This window comes from Coregonus clupeaformis, chromosome 34, assembly GCF_020615455.1.
Source record: "Coregonus clupeaformis isolate EN_2021a chromosome 34, ASM2061545v1, whole genome shotgun sequence".
Taxonomy (NCBI): Eukaryota; Metazoa; Chordata; class Actinopteri; order Salmoniformes; family Salmonidae; genus Coregonus; species Coregonus clupeaformis.
In genome coordinates, this window is record NC_059225.1 from 10,778,648 (window position 1) to 10,798,647 (window position 20,000).

Below are 20,000 nucleotides of genomic sequence, written 5' to 3' on the forward strand. Positions count from 1 at the left end.
ACTAACAGGACAATAGAGAGACAGATATACAGGTAGACATTTTAACATGACTAAAACAGAGAGGATAACTTATTTACCTATTTTGGTAGCACTATAAATATTCTCAATAGGAAACACTATCCCCAGTCCGTACAGCAGGACTTTAGCCAGGGCAGGTATGAGCTGGGTGGTGGTAACCAGGATGTTCACACAGTTTGACCTGCAAGACAGAGGCGGACGAGAAGAGAGAGGTGAGTAGAGAGAAGAGAGGGATGAGAAGACAGGGATGAGAAGAAAGGAGAGAGTGATGAGAAGAGAGGGATGAGAAGAGAGGAGAGAGGGGAGAGGGATGAGAAGAGAGGGATGAGAAGAGAGAGATGGGAAGACAGGGATGAAAAGAGAGGAGAGAGGGATGAGAAGAGAGGGATGAGAAGAGAGGAGAGAGGGTTGAGAAGAGAGGGATGAGAAGAGAGAGAGATGGGAAGAGAGGGATGAGAAGAGAGGGATGAGAAGAGAGGGATGAGAAGATAGGGATGAGAAGAGAGGGATGAGAAGAGAGAGATGGGAAGAGAGGGATGAGAAGAGAGGGATGAGAAGAGAGGGATGAGAAGAGAGAGATGGGAAGAGAGAGATGAGAAGAGAGGGATGAGAAGATAGGGATGAGAAGAGAGGAGAGAGGGATGAGAAGAGAGGGATGAGAAGAGAGGGATGAGAAGAGAGAGATGGGAAGAGAGAGATGAGAAGAGAAGGATGAGAAGATAGGGATGAGAAGAGAGGAGAGAGGGATGAGAAGAGAGGGATGAGAAGATAGGGATGAGAAGAGAGGGATGAGAAGAGAGGGATGAGAAGAGAGAGATGGGAAGAGAGGGATGAGAAGAGAGAGATGGGAAGAGAGGGATGAGAAGAGAGGGGAAAAAAGATAGGGATGAGAAGAGAGGAGAGAGGGATGAGAAGAGAGGGATGACAAGAGAGGAGAGAGGGATGAGAAGAGAGGGATGAGAAGAGAGGAGAGAGGGATGAGAAGAGAGGGATGAGAAGAGAGGGATGAGAAGAGAGGGGAGAGGGATGATAAGAGAGGAGAGAGGGATGAGAAGAGAGGGATGAGAAGAGAGGGATGAGAAGAGAGAGATGAAAAGAGAGGGATGAGAAGATAGGGATGAGAAGAGAGGAGAGCGGGATTAGAAGAGAGGGATGAGAAGAGAGGGATGAGAAGATAGGGATGAGAAGAGAGGGATGAGAAGAGAGGGATGAGAAGAGAGAGATGGGAAGAGAGGGATGAGAAGAGAGGGATAAGAAGATAGGGATGAGAAGAGATGAGAGAGGGATGAGAAGAGAGGGATGAGAAGAGAGGAGAGAGGGATGAGAAGAGAGGGATGAGAAGAGAGGGATGAGAAGAGATGGATGAGAAGAGAGGGGAGAGGGATGAGAAGAGAGGAGAGAGGGATGAGAAGAGAGGGATGAGAAGAGAGAGATGAAAAGAGAGGGATGAGAAAAGAGGGATGAGAAGAGAGGGATGAGAAGAGAGGAGAGAGGGATGAGAAGATAGAGATGAGAAAAGAGGGGTGAGAAGAGAGGAGAGAGGGATGAGAAGAGAGGGATGAGAAGAGAGGGATGAGAAGAGAGGGATGAGAAGAGAGGAGAGAGGGATGAGAAGAGAGAGATGGGAAGAGAGAGATGAGAAGAGAGGGAGGAGAAGAGAGGGATGAGAAGAGAGGAGAGAGGGATGAGAAGAGAGAGATGAGAAAAGAGGGGTGAGAAGAGAGGAGAGATTGATGAGAAGAGAGGGATGAGAAGAGAGGGATGAGAAGAGAGGGATGAGAAGAGAGGAGAGAGGGATGAGGAGAGAGGGATGAGAAGAGAGGAGAGAGGGGAGAGGGATGAGGAGAGAGGGATGAGAAGAGAGAAGAGAGGGATTAGAAGAGAGGGATGAGAAGAGAGGAGAGAGGGATGAGGGGAGAGGGATGAGAAGAGAGGGATGAGAAGAGAGGGATGAGAAGAGAGGCGAGAGGGATGAGGAGAGAGGGATGAGAAGAGAGGGATGAGAAGAGAGGAGAGAGGGATGAGAAGAGAGGGATGAGAAGAGAGGGATGAGAAGAGAGGAGAGAGGGAAGAGGAGAGAGGGATGAGAAGAGAGGGATGAGAAGAGAGAGATGAGAAGAGAGGAGAGAGGGGAGAGGGATGAGGAGAGAGGGATGAGAAGAGAGGGATGAGAAGAGAGGAGAGAGGGATGAGAAGAGAGGGATGAGAAGAGAGAGATGGGAAGAGAGAGATGAGAAGAGAAGGATGAGAAGATAGGGATGAGAAGAGAGGAGAGAGGGATGAGAAGAGAGGGATGAGAAGAGAGGGATGAGAAGATAGGGATGAGAAGAGAGGGATGAGAAGAGAGGGATGAGAAGAGAGAGATGGGAAGAGAGGGATGAGAAGAGAGGGATAAGAAGATAGGGATGAGAAGAGAGGAGAGAGGGATGAGAAGAGAGGGATGACAAGAGAGGAGAGAGGGATGAGAAGAGAGGGATGAGAAGAGAGGAGAGAGGGATGAGAAGAGAGGGATGAGAAGAGAGGGATGAGAAGAGAGGGGAGAGGGATGAGAAGAGAGGAGAGAGGGATGAGAAGAGAGGGATGAGAAGAGAGGGATGAGAAGAGAGAGATGAAAAGAGAGGGATGAGAAAAGAGGGATGAGAAGAGAGGGATGAGAAGAGAGAGATGGGAAGAGAGAGATGAGAAGAGAGGGATGAGAAGATAGGGATGAGAAGAGAGGAGAGAGGGATGAGAAGAGAGGGATGAGAAGATAGGGATGAGAAGAGAGGGGTGAGAAGAGAGGGATGAGAAGAGAGAGATGGGAAGAGAGGGATGAGAAGAGAGGGGTAAGAAGATAGGGATGAGAAGAGATGAGAGAGGGATGAGAAGAGAGGGATGAGAAGAGAGGAGAGAGGGATGAGAAGAGAGGGATGAGAAGAGAGGGATGAGAAGAGATGGATGAGAAGAGAGGGTAGAGGGATGAGAAGAGAGGAGATAGGGATGAGAAGAGAGGGATGAGAAGAGAGGGATGAGAAGAGAGAGATGAAAAGAGAGGGATGAGAAAAGAGGGATGAGAAGAGAGGGATGAGAAGAGAGGAGAGAGGGATGAGAAGAGAGAGATGAGAAAAGAGGGGTGAGAAGAGAGGAGAGAGGGATGAGAAGAGAGGGATGAGAAGAGAGGGATGAGAAGAGAGGGATGAGAAGAGAGGAGAGAGGGATGAGGAGAGAGGGATGAGAAAAGAGGAGAGAGGGATGAGAAGAGAGGGATGAGAAGAGAGGAGAGAGGGATGAGAAGAGAGAAGAGAGGGATGAGAAGAGAGGGATGAGAAGAGAGGAGAGAGGGATGAGGAGAGAGGGATGAGAAGAGAGGGATGAGAAGAGAGGAGAGAGGGATGAGGAGAGAGGGATGAGAAGAGAGGGATGAGAAGAGAGGAGAGAGGGAAGAGGAGAGAGGGATGAGAAGAGAGGGATGAGAAGAGAGAGATGAGAGGAGAGAGGGATGAGAAGAGAGGGATGAGAAGAGAGGAGAGAGGGATGAGGAGAGAGGGATGAGAAGAGAGGGATGAGAAGAGAGGAGAGAGGGAAGAGGAGAGAGGGATGAGAAGAGAGAGATGAGAAGAGAGAGATGGGAAGATAGGGATGAGAAGAGAGGGATGAGAAGAGAGGGATGAGAAGAGAGGAGAGAGGGATGAGAAGAGAGAGATGAGAAGAGAGGGATGAGAAGAGAGGGATGAGAAGAGAGGGATGAGAAGAGAGGGATGAGAAGAGAGGGATGAGAAGAGAGGGATGGGAAGAGAGGGATGAGAAGAGAGAGATGAGAAGATGGGTTTTACCATGCTATCTTTCTAAATCAAGGGACAGATGAAGCCTATACCATGAATACTAAGGAGTCCATGGCTGTGTCTCAAATCGCACACAATTCCCTACATAGGTCAAAAGGAGTGCACTATGTAGGGAATAGGGTGTCATTCTCTGGTCAAAAGGAGTGCACTATGTAGGGAATAGGGTGTCATTCTCTGGTCAAAAGGAGTGCACTATATAGGGAATAGGGTGTCATTCTCTGGTCAAAAGGAGTGCACTATGTAGGGAATAGGGTGCCATTCTCTGGTCAAAAGGAGTGCACTATGTAGGGAATAGGGTGTCATTTGGGATGCATTCTAAAATAATCCTTCTGTTTTCTTTCTGTATTTTTTTGTGTGAATATAAAGTTGACTTATTTACACCACATGCTGGTGGTGTGGGACTCTTGGGTGGGAGTCCTACCTTGAGTGGATTAATGTGAGTGCTTTCAGTGCCAGTGTTAACCAGGAGTCAGTCAAAGCTTCAATTTCTGCTCTCAATTGTAACCAGGCTTCTCGTTTGGCTGGGCCCAGCAGACCTGAGAGAGGAAAGGAGAGACGAAGGGAAACAATGTTTAGGTTGGAGTCACCTCCAAATACCTTCAACATTTCAGAAAATGTACCCTGACCAACCAAGTGTGCTTTTAAACATTCACAGAGGCACAGACACACAGAGGCAGAGGCACGCATGCACACAGGCAGGCAGGCAGGCAGGCAGGCAGCCAGGCAGGCAGGCAGCCAGGCAGGCAGGCAGGCAGGCAGGCAGGCAGGCAGGCAGCCAGGCAGGCAGGCAGCCAGGCAGGCAGGCAGGCAGGCAGGCAGGCAGGCACACAGGCAGGCAAGCAAACACCTCCCTTGTCTGCACCCTCTTCTCTGCCAGCAGTGTTCTGAGTCTCAGCAAGGCAGAGGTGGTGTGTGTGTGTGTTCAGAGTGAGGCAGAGCAGTGTGTGTTATTGGGGATTACCTCCAACGTTATTTTTGTAGGTGGTGTAGATTTCTTTTACTCGTCTGTAGCGGAAGGCCAGTTTTCTCATCCAGTCCACCCCTCCTCTCACGCCCGTGGCCAGGCACAGGTTGGCACTGGTCGCTGCCGCATGGAACCCATCCGAACCAAAGTTATACGTACTGCATGGGCACAGAGAGAAAGAAAGAGAGAAAGAGAGATAGAGAGAAGGGGTAGAAAGAGAGAGAGCGAGAGAAAGAGAGAGAAATATGAGATCTGTTAGCTCAAACTGCACCACTGCTGACGCTAGGAAAAACAGGGAGGTCATTCCAAAAAGGATCCATTCTAGGACGCCAGGAACAGATCATTGTGAGTGGTTTAGAACTGTGGAACTGTAGCTACCTCAGATCCTGACCATTGTCATCAGATGAGACGTCATCGATGTGGACCTGGTCACACTCCTAAAACACAGAGAAGAGATACATTGAGTGAACATAGATGCATAATACCACATTCCCATGCATAATTTAAAAAAATCCACATTATGAAATTTATACCAGTTCACAGGACACATTTTACGTTATAATTTTGAGGGAGCAAAATAGCAATTTCTCTCAAGTTATATTTCAAAACACATTTTTTAATTCACTGAGGAATTCACCCCAATTGAAATCCCTCTCTCCCGCTCTCTCTCTCCCTCTCTGGCTCCACCCTTCAAATCAGTCTTCCTCTGGTTTCCTCCACCTGCTCTCTCCTAGCAAAAATAAACCTCATGCCTGAGACCCAAACAGCACCCTATTCCCTATATAGTGCACTACATTTGACCAGGACTCATAGGGGAATAGGGTGCCATTTGGGACGTAGCTCTCATGATGACTGGTTCTGTCCCTGTGGCCCACAAGACTCTGACCACTAGGTGAGTCTCTAGATGTGCCCATCCTCAGACCCTGATCCCCTGATCCGAACCCTCATCAGCTGGGTAGTTGATTAGCCATGTGTGGGAGCAGACTGATTGGAGATCTTTGTACACATGGAATTATATTTGGAGTTATGTCGAGGGATATTTTATTTTAACCCTTGCAACGAAGAACCAGATATTTTCATTCAATGCAACAGTTATTTTATCAGAAAGTTGTCTCAAGTCACATTCTAGAGAAGAGGAGGAGAGAGAAGAGGAGGAGAGAGAAGAGGAGGAGAGAGAAGAGGAAGAGAGAGAAGAGGAGGGTAGAGAAGAGGAGGGTAGAGAAGAGGAGGAGAGAGACGAGGAGGTGAGAGAAGGGGAAGAGAGAGAAGAGGAGGGTAGAGAAGAGGAGGGTAGAGAAGAGGGGGGTAGAGAAGAGGAGGAGAGAGACGAGGAGGTGAGAGAAGAGGAGGGTAGAGAAGAGGAGGAGAGAGAAGGGGAAGAGAGAGAAGAGGAGGGTAGAGAAGAGGAGGTGAGAGAAATTAGGAGAGAGAAGAGGAGGAGAGAGAAGAGGAGGAGAGAGAAGAGGAGGAGAGAGAAGAGGAGGAGAGAGAAGAGGAGGAGAGAGAAGAGGAGGGTAGAGAAGAGGAGGTGGAGAGAAGAGGAGGGTAGAGAAGAGGAGGAGAGAGAAGGGGAAGAGAGAGAAGAGGAGGGTAGAGAAGAGGAGGGTAGAGAAATTAGGAGAGAGAAGAGGAGGAGAGAGAAGAGGAGGAGAGAGAAGAGGAGGAGAGAGAAGAGGAGGAGAGAGAAGAGGAGGAGAGAGAAGAGGAAGAGAGAGAAGAGGAGGAGAGAGAAGAGGAGGAGAGAGAAGAGAGGTGAGAGAAGAGGAGGGTAGAGAAGAGGAAGAGAGAGAAGAGGAGGAGAGAGAAGAGGAGGAGAGAGAAGAGAGGTGAGAGAAGAGGAGGGTAGAGAAGAGGAAGAGAGAGAAGAGGAGGAGAGAGAAGAGGAGGAGAGAGAAGAGGAGGAGAGAGAAGAGGAGGGTAGATAAGAGGAGGGTAGAGAAGAGGAGGAGATAGGAGGAGGAGAGAGAAGAGGAGGGTAGAGAAGAGGAGGGTAGAGAAGAGAAGAGGAGGAGAGAGAAGAGGAGTGTAGAGAAGAGGAGGAGAGAGAAGGGGAGGAGCGAGAAGAGGAGGGGAGAGAAGAGGAGGGTAGAGAAGAGGAGGGTAGAGAAGAGGAGGTGAGAGAAGAGGAGGGTAGAGAAGAGGAGGAGAGAGACGAGGAGGTGAGAGAAGAGGAGGGTAGAGAAGAGGAAGAGAGAGAAGAGGAGGAGAGAGAAGAGGAGGAGAGAGAAGAGGAGGAGCGAGAAGAGGAGGGGAGAGAAGAGGAGGGGAGAGAAGAGGAGGGTAGAGAAGAGGAGGGTAGAGAAGAGGAGGTGAGAGAAGAGGAGGGTAGAGAAGAGGAAGAGAGAGAAGAGGAGGAGAGAGAAGAGGAGGAGAGAGAAGAGGAGGAGAGAGAAGGGGAGGAGAGAGAAGAGTAGGAGAGAAAAGGGGAGGAGAGAGAAGAGGAGGAGAGAGAAGAGGAGGAGAGAAAAGGGGAGGAGAGAGAAGAGGAGGAGAGAGAAGGGGAGGAGAGAGAAGGGGAGGAAAGAGAAGAGGAGGGAGAGAGAAGGGGAGGAAAGAGAAGAGGAGGAGAGAGAAGGGGAGGGTAGAGAAGAGGAGGAGAGAGAAGAGGAGGGTAGAGAAGAGGAGGAGAGAGAAGAGGAGGGTAGAGAAGAGGAGGGTAGAGAAGAGGAGGGTAGAGAAGAGGAGGAGAGAGGAGGAGGGAGAGAGAAGAGGAGGTAGAGAAGAGGAGGAGAGAGAAGAGGAGGAGAGAGGAGGAGGAGAGAGAAGAGGAGGGTAGAGAAGAGGAGGAGAGAGAAGAGGAGGAGAGAGAATAGGAGGGTAGAGAAGAGGAGGAGAGAGAAGAGGAGGAGAGAGAAGAGGAGGGTAGAGAAGAGGAGGAGAGAGAAGAGGAGGAGAGAGGAGGAGGAGAGAGAAGAGGAGGGGAGAGAAGAGGAGGAGAGAGAAGAGGAGGAGAGAGAAGAGGAGGGTAGAGAAGAGGAGGAGAGAGAAGAGGGGGGAGAGAGGAGGAGGAGAGAGAGAAGAGGAGGGTAGAGAAGAGGAGGGAGAGAGAAGAGGAGGAGAGAGAAGAGGAGGGTAGAGAAGAGGAGGAGAGAGAAGAGGAGGGTAGAGAAGAGGAGGAGAGAGAAGGGGAGGAGCGAGAAGAGGAGGGGAGAGAAGAGGAGGGTAGAGAAGAGGAGGGTAGAGAAGAGGAGGTGAGAGAAGAGGAGGGTAGAGAAGAGGAGGAGAGAGACGAGGAGGTGAGAGAAGAGGAGGGTAGAGAAGAGGAAGAGAGAGAAGAGGAGGAGAGAGAAGAGGAGGAGAGAGAAGAGGAGGAGGTGAGAAGAGGAGGGGAGAGAAGAGGAGGGGAGAGAAGAGGAGGGTAGAGAAGAGGAGGGTAGAGAAGAGGAGGTGAGAGAAGAGGAGGGTAGAGAAGAGGAAGAGAGAGAAGAGGAGGAGAGAGAAGAGGAGGAGAGAGAAGAGGAGGAGAGAGAAGGGGAGGAGAGAGAAGAGTAGGAGAGAAAAGGGGAGGAGAGAGAAGAGGAGGAGAGAGAAGAGGAGGAGAGAAAAGGGGAGGAGAGAGAAGAGGAGGAGAGAGAAGGGGAGGAGAGAGAAGGGGAGGAAAGAGAAGAGGAGGAGAGAGAAGGGGAGGAAAGAGAAGAGGAGGAGAGAGAAGGGGAGGGTAGAGAAGAGGAGGAGAGAGAAGAGGAGGGTAGAGAAGAGGAGGAGAGAGAAGAGGAGGGTAGAGAAGAGGAGGGTAGAGAAGAGGAGGGTAGAGAAGAGGAGGAGAGAGGAGGAGGAGAGAGAAGAGGAGGGTAGAGAAGAGGAGGAGAGAGAAGAGGAGGAGAGAGGAGGAGGAGAGAGAAGAGGAGGGTAGAGAAGAGGAGGAGAGAGAAGAGGAGGAGAGAGAATAGGAGGGTAGAGAAGAGGAGGAGAGAGAAGAGGAGGAGAGAGAAGAGGAGGGTAGAGAAGAGGAGGAGAGAGAAGAGGAGGAGAGAGGAGGAGGAGAGAGAAGAGGAGGGTAGAGAAGAGGAGGAGAGAGAAGAGGAGGAGAGAGAAGAGGAGGGTAGAGAAGAGGAGGAGAGAGAAGAGGGGGGAGAGAGGAGGAGGAGAGAGAAGAGGAGGGTAGAGAAGAGGAGGAGAGAGAAGAGGAGGAGAGAGAAGAGGAGGGTAGAGAAGAGGAGGAGAGAGAAGAGGAGGAGAGAGGAGGAGGGTAGAGAAGAGGAGGAGAGAGAAGAGGAGGAGAGAGAAGAGGAGGAGAGAGAAGGGGAGGGTAGAGAAGAGGAGGAGAGAGAAGAGGAGGAGAGAGGAGGAGGAGAGAGAAGAGGAGGGTAGAGAAGAGGAGGAGAGAGAAGAGGAGGAGAGAGAAGAGGAGGGTAGAGAAGAGGAGGAGAGAGAAGAGGAGGAGAGAGGAGGAGGAGAGAGAAGAGGAGGGTAGAGAAGAGGAGGAGAGAGAAGAGGAGGAGAGAGAAGAGGAGGGTAGAGAAGAGGAGGAGAGAGAAGAGGAGGAGAGAGAAGAGGAGGGTAGAGAAGAGGAGGAGAGAGAAGAGGAGGAGAGAGGAGGAGGAGAGAGAAGAGGAGGAGAGAGAAGAGGAGGGTAGAGAAGAGGAGGAGAGAGAAGAGGAGGAGAGAGGAGGAGGAGAGAGAAGAGGAGGGTAGAGAAGAGGAGGAGAGAGAAGAGGAGGAGAGAGGAGGAGGAGAGAGAAGAGGAGGGTAGAGAAGAGGAGGAGAGAGAAGAGGAGGAGAGAGAAGAGGAGGGTAGAGAAGAGGAGGAGAGAGAAGAGGAGGAGAGAGAAGAGGAGGAGAGAGAAGAGGAGGGTAGAGAAGAGGAGGAGAGAGAAGAGGAGGAGAGATAAGGGGAGGGTAGAGAAGAGGAGGAGAGAGAAGAGGAGGAGAGAGAAGAGGAGGAGAGAGAAGAGGTGGAGAGAGAAGAGGAGGGTAGAGAAGAGGAAGAGAGAGAAGAGGAGGTGAGAGAAGAGGAGGAGAGAGAAGAGGTGGAGAGAGAAGAGGAAGAGAGAGAAGAGGAGGGTAGAGAAGAGGAGGAGAGAATAAAGACATCCATCGTGTTTATGGACAGTCTGTGTGTCTGTCTGCACATTTGTGTCTGCCCATGCGTCTGCCTGTGTGTGTGTGCTCTGACTCGTCTTGGAGAGGGATTCTGCAGCTCTCTCTGATTCAGCCGCTCCTCAGTAACACAATCCAGACGTTCTGCTAAATGCAACCTACTTGAAAAATTTTACCTGATGCTAACCGCCAATGAAATTATGACCTCTGATTGCTGCTGCGCCACACACCAACACAGCCCCGAGGCTAGGGCCACAGCACTGCACAGCCGAGCACTCTCTCTCTTCCGCTCTCTCACCCAGTCAAACACTCTCTGTCTAACTCTCCTCTCTTTCATCTCTCTCCGCTCTCTCTCTCCCTCTTACTAACGCCCCCCTAAAGCTCTCTCTCTTTCTAACGCCCCCCCCCCCCCTCTAACGCCCCCAACCCCTCTCCCTCTCTCTCTCTCTCCGCTCCTCTAACTCTCGTTCTACCCCTCCCCCCACCCCTCTCTCTCCCTCTCCCCCCCCTCTCTCTCTCTCTGCAGCGAAAATCTGTATTATTGTTCATAGGAGGGTTCCACTACCCCCCCCCTCTCCTCCTTCTTCCTCATCCCTCCCCCCCCCCCCTTCCTTCCCATCCCCCCCTCCCCCCTCTCCCTCTCTCTCCCTCTCTCTCCCCTCCCTCCCCTCCCTCCCCCCCCCCCCTCCCCCCCCCCCCCCCTCTCCCTCTCCCCCTCCCTCTCCCTCTCTCCTCTCCATCCTCGCTTCAGAGAGGGCTAAATGTGAAGGAGTCCTGGTTCTGTATTTTGATCAACACACTACATGGGCCAGAACAAGACAGGCTCACTGCTTACTACCTTCTGCCCTACAAAATATACTTCTATCACGTATGTATAATAATCCTTTATAGCGTATTTTAATGCACCTATAATGTGTTATGACACAGACTATAAGAAAGTGTTACCACTACAGCTGAAAGTAAATGTACAAAGCAAAAGTAAGGAGAATGGAAGAATGGGTGTGATTGATGAACGCTGCAGTTCCAAGAGAACTCCGATTTTTATGATTAAACATTTTCTTTTTCTTTATCTTATAGTTTTTCTTCCCTTTTAATCTATGAGGAATAACACACCGTGAGGAATAACACACCATGAGGAATAACACACCATGAGGAATAACACACCGTGAGGAATAACACACCATGAGGAATAACACACCGTGAGGAATAACACACCGTGAGGAATAACACACCGTGAGGAATAACACACCGTGAGGAATAACAACACACCATGAGGAATAACACACCGTGAGGAATAACACACCATGAGGAATAACACACCGTGAGGAATAACACACCGTGAGGAATAACACACCGTGAGGAATAACACACCGTGAGGAATAACAACACACCATGAGGAATAACACACCATGAGGAATAACACACCATGAGGAATAACACACCGTGAGGAATAACACACCGTGAGGAATAACACACCATGAGGAATAACACACCGTGAGGAATAACACACCATGAGGAATAACACACCGTGAGGAATAACACACCGTGAGGAATAACACACCATGAGGAATAACAACACACCGTGAGGAATAACACACCGTGAGGAATAACACCGTGAGGAATAACACACCGTGAGGAATAACACCGTGAGGAATAACACACCATGAGGAATAACACACCATGAGGAATAACAACACACCATGAGGAATAACAACACACCATGAGGAATAACAACACACCATGAGGAATAACACACCATGAGGAATAACACACCATGAGGAATAACACCGTGAGGAATAACACACCGTGAGGAATAACAACACACCATGAGGAATAACACACCATGAGGAATAACACACCGTGAGGAATAACACACCATGAGGAATAACACACCGTGAGGAATAACACACCGTGAGGAATAACACACCGTGAGGAATAACACACCGTGAGGAATAACACACTGTGAGGAATAACACACCATGCATCTGATCTGTACTTTCAATCACTTAAATATTAAATTCCTGCTTGGGGATAAGTAGTTTAAAGTTGGTTGCGTAACTAAATGGTGAATAGGCTAAGTCCTCACCTATTTGAAGTTCTTATTAAACCATTTATCCTGGAAGTTGAAACTAAGGAAGGAGGGAGTTTAAATTCCTTTGGCTTTATAGGACGAAAAATCCTTACCCGCTTTGTGAAGCTTTTTAATTAACTTTCAGACGTGTGTTAAGACACCCAAACACAGATAGGATTTCCTTGTTTTAAGTCCTTCTGAGCGAGGCCAAACGCTGACGTTATTGCATTCCTGCCTAATGCTAGAGCAGAGGTAAGGGTAAGGGCTTTGGACCGTAAACCTTTTTTTTTATTTTACTAGTTCCCCTCTGAACAAATTTTTCATCTCCCTGGATATGTGGGGAAAGGGAGGAGAAACTCAAAACAGCTGTTCAGTAATTCTTGACCCCCAACCCCTGCTCTAATGCTGCCATTCTCAGCCAAGCCCTCTCCCTGAGTCGAACATACAAAGAGGAAAATACTTTGACCCTTTGACCCCCCCTCTCCATTCTCCCTCTTCATTCTCCCTCTCCCCCCTCTCCATTCTCCCTCTCCCCCCTCTCCATTCTCCCTCTCCATTCTCCCTCTCCCCCCTCTCCATTCTCCCTCTCCCTCCTCTCCATTCTCCCTCTCCCCCCTCTCCATTCTCCCTCTCCCCCCTCTCCATTCTCCCTCTCCATTCTCCCTCTCCCCCCTCTCCATTCTCCCTCTCCCTCCTCTCCATTCTCCCTCTCCCCCCTCTCCATTCCCCCTCTCCATTCTCCCTCTCCCCCCTCTCCATTCCCCCTCTCCATTCTCCCTCTCCCCCCTCTCCATTCTCCCTCTCCCCCTCTCCATTCCCCCTCTATCTATTCTACTGTAAATCACAAGTATTTCTCCACTGTATCTCCCAACTTGCTGATGAACCACACACTACCACATACTACCAGCCCACTAGAAAAGCCCCTGCATTCTACCTCTTTAATATAAGACAGCTAATTATATAATCTCTGGCTCTCTCTCCCGCTATATCTCTCTCCACATCATGTTGGCAGGTAGCTTAGTGGTTAAGAGCGTTGTGCCAGTAATCCCCGAGCCGACTAGGTGAAAAATCTGCCGATGTGCCCTTGAGCAAGGCACTTAACCCTAATTGCTCCTGTAAGTCGCTCTGGATAAGAGCGTCTGCTAAATGACTAAAATGTACAAATGTAATGTCAAACAACAATGGCTTACTATTGTCCTGTGTTTTTCTCTTCACCCCAGTGACAGCTAGCTAGCATGGAGCAGAAGTGATATCTGAGAACAATATTACTCAGGCTAGAAAGGTATTTCACAGACCTGACACAGACACACACAACTCTGAAAACAGAAGTTATAAAATGTGTTTTATCAATTAGGTCTAATGGATGTTTAGCTAGATGTTTAAACAGAACCGAACAACAACTCATATGGAACACTATATAGGAGTTCAGGTAGGTCTGGAACAATATGACAGAGTTCAGGTAGGTCTGGAACAATATGACAGAGTTCAGGTAGGTCTGGAACAATATGACAGAGTTCAGGTAGGTCTGGAACAATATGACAGAGTTCAGGTAGGTCTGGAACAATATGACAGAGTTCAGGTAGGTCTGGAACAATATGACAGAGTTCAGGTAGGTCTGGAACAATATGACAGAGTTCAGGTAGGTCTGGAACAATATGACAGAGTTCAGGTAGGTCTGGAACAATATGATAGAGTTCAGGTAGGTCTGGAACAATATGATAGAGTTCAGGTAGGTCTGGAACAATATGATAGAGTTCAGGTAGGTCTGGAACAATATGACAGAGTTCAGGTAGGTCTGGAACAATATGATAGAGTTCAGGTAGGTCTGGAACAATATGATAGAGTTCAGGTAGGTCTGGAACAATATGACAGAGTTCAGGTAGGTCTGGAACAATATGATAGAGTTCAGGTAGGTCTGGAACAACATGACAGAGTTCAGGTAGGTCTGGAACAATATGTGTTGGAACATATGGTACTAGATTTAATGTTTCAATGTCATGGAGTGAATGTACATGATGTCCCACAGCTATCTGATCTCTCTCTAATACACGTTTTCATGTTTTATCTGGTCACATCCAGGGCCACACCACGAGTTTCACTGAATAATGTAGTAGATTAAGTGGAACAGACGTGTGTAAGAGAGAAACACAACAAGGGTTTTTGCCATGCCAGACAACACCCAATTGGTGTTTTTGGCCCCTGTGTGTTTGTTTGTGTGTGTGTGTGTGTGTGTATGTGTGTGTGTGTGTGTGTGTGTGTGTGTGTGTGTGTGTGTGTGTGTGTCACAGGAGGCTGCCGAGGGGAGGACGGCTCATAATAATGGCTGGAATGGAGTGAACGGAATGGCATCAAACACATGGAAACCAGGTGTTTGATGAGTTCGATACCATTCCATATATTCCGTTCCAGCCATTACTATGAGCCAGTCCTCCCCAGTTAAGGTGTTACCGACCTCCTGTGGTGGTGGTGTGTGTGTGTGTGTGTCCGTTCCTGCGTGCGTTCTCTCTTTTCCCGGCCCTTTCTGCTGCTGTGGACGAATCACTCTGTGTTTACATAGCCCTTTTAATTCACCCGGGTTTTTTATTACGACACACAATTAACAGTTGTGTTATTAGTGGGGGCCCAGCCTGGCCTCGCTCGGCACCCGGACCGCCAGGAAGGGAAGGCTAGAGGGGCCACAATTAGTGTTCCCAGCTGGGCCTGGTATAAAGCCCTGGCCAGCCTCTCTGGTAGTCTACTCTGAGGCTAATGGTAGTGGTGATGGGGTAATGTCTTACAGTTACTGTCTCTCAGTAACACACTGTCTGAGTGGCTGCGTCTCAAACTATCCCCTATGCCCTGGGGCCTGGTTAAAAGTATTGCACTATACAGGGGAACAGGGTGCCACAGTCATTTATTAGGAGGCACTTGTTAAGGCCTCGTAAACACCACGGAACTAACAACCAGGAACGAGGGTGGTTAGGTTAGGAAGCTACTGTAATGGGTAGGATTTATGGGTTAGTACTGGGTGGTTAGATAGCTGGACAGGTAAGGGTTTAGGGGTTAGTACTGGGTGGTTAGATAGCTGGACAGGTAAGGGTTTAGGGGTTAGTACTGGGTGGTTAGATAGCTGGACAGGTAAGGGTTTAGGGGTTAGTACTGGGTGGTTAGATAGCTGGACAGGTCAGGGTTTATGGGTTAGTACTGGATGGTTAGATAGCTGGACAGGTAAGGGTTTAGGGGTTAGTACTGGGTGGTTAGATAGCTGGACAGGTAAGGGTTTAGGGGTTAGTACTGGGTGTTTAGATAGCTGGACAGGTGTGTGTGGCAGTGAGTGGGTGGGTGACTGGGTGACTGAGTGGCTGGCTGACTGACTGGCTGGCTGACTGGCTGGCTGACTGAGTGGCTGGCTGACTGAGTGGCTGGCTGACTGGCTGGCTGGCTGACTGAGTGGCTGGCTGACTGGCTGGCTGACTGAGTGGCTGGCTGGCTGACTGGCTGGCTGACTGAGTGGCTGGCTGACTGAGTGGCTGGCTGGCTGGCTGGCTGACTGGCTGGCTGACTGAGTGGCTGGCTGGCTGACTGGCTGGCTGACTGGCTGGCTGACTGAGTGGCTGGCTGACTGAGTGGCTGGCTGACTGGCTGGCTGACTGAGTGGCTGGCTGGCTGACTGGCTGGCTGACTGAGTGGCTGGCTGACTGAGTGGCTGGCTGACTGAGTGGCTGGCTGACTGGCTGGCTGACTGACTGACTGGCTGGCTGACTGACTGGCTGGCTGACTGACTGGCTGACAAGCAGCGCTCCTCACAAAACCTACAATCACCTCTAACTGAGTCCAGATGGTCCTACTGTACGCACAGACAGAGATCCTCCGCTCCTCCCTCAACAATCCACTAGCAATTACTCCTTATGCAAACACTTTGTCTTTCTGTTTAATTCATCAGACCTTTTTTCTCTTTAACCTGTCTGTCTGAAAGGCAGTGCTTGTCTTCAGTTAGAAAATAAGACAAAACAAGAAAGCGGAAGACGAAAGAGAGGAAGCTACTGTGTGAATAAAGAGAGGAAGCTACTGTGTGAAGAAAGAGAGGAAGCTACTGTGTGAATAAAGAGAGGAAGCTACTGTGTGAAGAAAGAGAGGAAGCTACTGTGTGAATAAAGAGAGGAAGCTACTATGTGAAGAAAGAGAGGAAGCTACTGTGTGAATAAAGAGAGGAAGCTACTGTGTGCAGAAAGAGAGGAAGTTATTGTGTGAAGAAAGAGAGGAAGCTATTGTGTGAAGAAAGAGAGGAAGATACTGGGTGAAGAAAGAGAGGAAGCTACTGTGTGAAGAAAGAGAGGAAGCTTCTATGTGAAGAAAGAGAGGAAGCTATTGTGTGAAGAAAGAGAGGAAGCTACTGTGTGAAGAACGAGAGGAATCTACTGTGTGAATAAAGAGAGGAAGCTACTGTGTGAATAAAGAGAGGAAGCTACTGTGTGAAGAAAGAGAGGAAGCTACTGTGTGAAGAAAGAGAGGAAGCTACTGTGTGCAGAAAGAGAGGAAGCTATTGTGTGAAGAAAGAGATGAAGCTACTGTGTGCAGAAAGAGAGGAAGCTACTGTGTGAAGAAAGAGAGGACGCTACTGTGTGAAGAAAGAGAGGAAGCTACTATGTGAAGAAAGAGAGGAAGCTATTGTGTGAAGAAAGAGAGGAAGCTACTGTGTGAAGAACGAGAGGAATCTACTGTGTGAATAAAGAGAGGAAGCTACTGTGTGAATAAAGAGAGGAAGCTACTGTGTGAAGAAAGAGAGGAAGCTACTGTGTGAAGAAAGAGAGGAAGCTACTGTGTGCAGAAAGAGAGGAAGCTATTGTGTGAAGAAAGAGAGGAAGCTACTGTGTGAAGAAAGAGAGGAAGCTACTGTGTGAAGAAAGAGAGGAAGCTACTGTGTGAAGAAAGAGAGGAAGCTACTGTGTGCAGAAAGAGAGGAAGCTACTGTGTGCAGAAAGAGAGGAAGCTACTGTGTGAAGAAAGAGAGGAAGCTACTGTGTGCAGAAAGAGAGGAAGCTACTGTGTGAAGAAAGAGAGGAAGCTACTGTGTGAAGAAAGAGAGGAAGCTACTGTGTGAAGAAAGAGAGGAAGCTACTATGTGCAGAAAGAGAGGAAGCTACTGTGTGAAGAAAGAGAGGAAGCTACTGTGTGAAGAAAGAGAGGAAGCTATTGTGTGAAGAAAGAGAGGAAGCTACTGTGTGAAGAAAGAGAGGAAGCTACTGTGTGAAGAAAGAGAGGAAGCTATATTGTGCAGAAAAAGAGGAAGCTACTGTGTGCAGAAAGAGAGGAAGCTACTGTGTGAAGAAAGAGAGGAAGCTACTGTGTGCAGAAAGAGAGGAAGCTACTGTGTGAAGAAAGAGAGGAAGCTACTGTGTGAAGAAAGAGAGGAAGCTACTGTGTGCAGAAAGAGAGGAAGCTACTGTGTGAAGAAAGAGAGGAAGCTATTGTGTGCAGAAAGAGAGGAAGCTACTGTGTGAAGAAAGAGAGGAAGGTGCTGTGTGAAGAAAGAGAGGAAGCTACTGTGTGCAGAAAGAGAGGAAGCTACTGTGTGCAGAAAGAGAGGAATCTACTGTGTGAAGAAAGAGAGGAAGCTACTGTAAATGTCAGAAAGAGAGGAAGCTACTGTGTGAATAAAGAGAGGAAGCTACTGTGTGAAGAAAGAGAGGAAGCGACTATGTGAAGAAAGAGAGGAAGCTACTGTGTGAAGAAAGAGAGGAAGCTACTGTGTGCAGAAAGAGAGGAAGCTATTGTGTGAAGAAAGAGATGAAGCTACTGTGTGAAGAAAGAGAGGAAGCTACTGTGTGAAGAAATAGAGGAAGCTACTGTGTGCAGAAAGAGAGGAAGCTACTATGTGAAGAAAGAGAGGAAGCTACTGTGTGAAGAAAGAGAGGAAGCTACTGTGTGAAGAAAGAGAGGAAGCTATTGTGTGAAGAAAGAGAGGAAGCTACTGTGTGAAGAAAGAGAGGAAGCTACTGTGTGAAGAAAGAGAGGAAGCTACTGTGTGAAGAAAGAGAGGAAGCTACTGTGTGAAGAAAGAGAGGAAGCTACTGTGTGCAGAAAGAGAGGAAGCTACTGTGTGCAGAAAAAAAGGAAGCTACTGTGTGAAGAAAGAGAGGAAGCTACTGTGTGAAGAAAGAGAGGAAGCTACTGTGTGAAGAAAGAGAGGAAGCTACTGTGTGAAGAAAGAGAGGAACCTACTGTGTGAAGAAAGAGAGGAAGCTTTATTGTGCAGAAAGAGAGGAAGCTATATTGTGCAGAAAGAGACGAAGCTACTGTGTGCAGAAAGAGAGGAAGCTACTGTGTGAAGAAAGAGAGGAAGCTAATGTGTGCAGAAAGAGAGGAAGCTACTGTGTGAAGAAAGAGAGGAAGCTACTGTGTGAAGAAAGAGAGGAAGCTACTGTGTGCAGAAAGAGAGGAAGCTACTTTGTGAATAAAGAGAGGAAGCTATTGTGTGCAGAAAGAGAGGAAGCTACTGTGTGAAGAAAGAGAGGAAGGTGCTGTGTGAAGAAAAAGAGGAAGCTACTGTGTGAAGAAAGAGAGGAAGCTACTGTGTGCAGAAAGAGAGGAATCTACTGTGTGAAGAAAGAGAGGAAGCTACTGTAAATGTCAGAAAGAGAGGAAGCTACTGTGTGAAGAAAGAGAGGAAGCTACTGTGTGAAGAAAGAGAGGAAGCTACTGTGTGAAGAAAGAGAGGAAGCTACTGTAAATGTCAGAAAGAGAGGAAGCTACTGTGTGAAGAAAGAGAGGAAGCTACTGTGTGAAGAAAGAGAGGAAGCTACTGTGTGAAGAAAGAGAGGAAGCTATTGTGTGAAGAAAGAGAGGAAGCTACTGTGTGCAGAAAGAGAGGAAGCTACTGTGTGAAGAAAGAGAGGAAGCTACTGTGTAAAGAAAGAGAGGAAGCTACTGTGTGAAGAAAGAGAGGAAGCTACTGTGTGAAGAAAGAGAGGAAGCTACTGTGTGAAGAAAGAGAGGAAGCTATATTGTGCAGAAAGAGAGGAAGCTACTGTGTAAAGAAAGAGAGGAAGCTACTGTGTGAAGAAAGAGAGGAAGCTACTGTGTGAAGAAAGAGAGGAAGCTACTGTGTGAAGAAAGAGAGGAAGCTACTGTGTAAAGAAAGAGAGGAAGCTACTGTGTGAAGAAAGAGAGGAAGCTACTGTGTGAAGAAAGAGAGGAAGCTACTGTGTGAAGAAAGAGAGGAAGCTACTGTGTGCAGAAAGAGAGGAAGCTACTGTGTGAAGAAAGAGAGGAAGTTACTGTGTGAAGAAAGAGAGGAAAGAAAAAGTGGATGAGGAAGACAACAAAAAGTTTCCATTTGTCTATCATACCAAATTCTGCACTACACCCCTCTCTCTCTCTCTCTCTCTCTCTCAATTCAATGTAAGGTCTTTATTAGCATGGGAAATATATGTTTACGTTGCCAAAGCAAATGGAATAGACAATCAACAAAAGTGAAATAAACAATAAAAAATTAACAGTAAACATTACACTCACAGAAGTTCCAAAAGAATAAAGACATTTCAAATGTCATATTATGTCTATATACAGTGTTGTAACAATGTGCAAATAGGAAACAAGTACAAATGGGAAAATAAATAAACATAATATGGTGTTTGTTCTTTTCTTATGGCAACAGATCACAAGGCGTGCTGCTGTGATGGCACACTGTGGTATTTCACCCAATAGATATGGGAGTTTATCAAACTTGGATTTGATTTCAAATTCTTTGTGGATCTGTGTAATCTGAGGGAAATCTGTGTCTCTAATATGGTCATACATTTGGCAGGAGGTTAGGATGTGCAGCTCAGTTTCCACCTCATTTTGTGGGCAGTGTGCACATAGCCTGTCTTCTCTTGAGAGCCAGGTCTGCCTACGGCGGCCTTTCTCAATAACAAGGCTATGCTCACTGAGTCTGTACATACCAAAGCTTTCCTTAAGTTTGGGTCAGTCACAGTGGTCAGGTATTCTCTGTTTAGGGCCAAATAGCATTCTAGTTTGCTCAGTTTTTTTGTTAATTCTTTCCAATGTGTCAAGTAATTATCTTTTTATTTTCTCATGATTTGGTTGGGTCTAATTGTGTTGCTGT

At 48.1% G+C, this 20,000-nt stretch overlaps 1 protein-coding gene across 10 annotated transcripts in view; it reads right to left on the bottom strand.

Annotated features, from left to right (window-relative positions):
• LOC121549745 (eyes absent homolog 1-like) overlaps positions 1-20,000 on the bottom strand; it is a 181,423-nt gene that overhangs the window by 13,976 nt on the left and 147,447 nt on the right. For all 10 annotated transcript variants that reach the window (XM_041861603.2, XM_041861601.2, XM_041861604.2 and 7 more), the window contains 4 exons: positions 5,182-5,240; positions 4,801-4,961; positions 4,261-4,375; positions 78-199 (listed from right to left, as the gene is read on the bottom strand). In XM_041861603.2, coding sequence (XP_041717537.1) covers positions 78-199; positions 4,261-4,375; positions 4,801-4,961; positions 5,182-5,240 — 457 coding nt within the window. The remainder of the gene's footprint in view (positions 1-77; positions 200-4,260; positions 4,376-4,800; positions 4,962-5,181; positions 5,241-20,000) is intronic.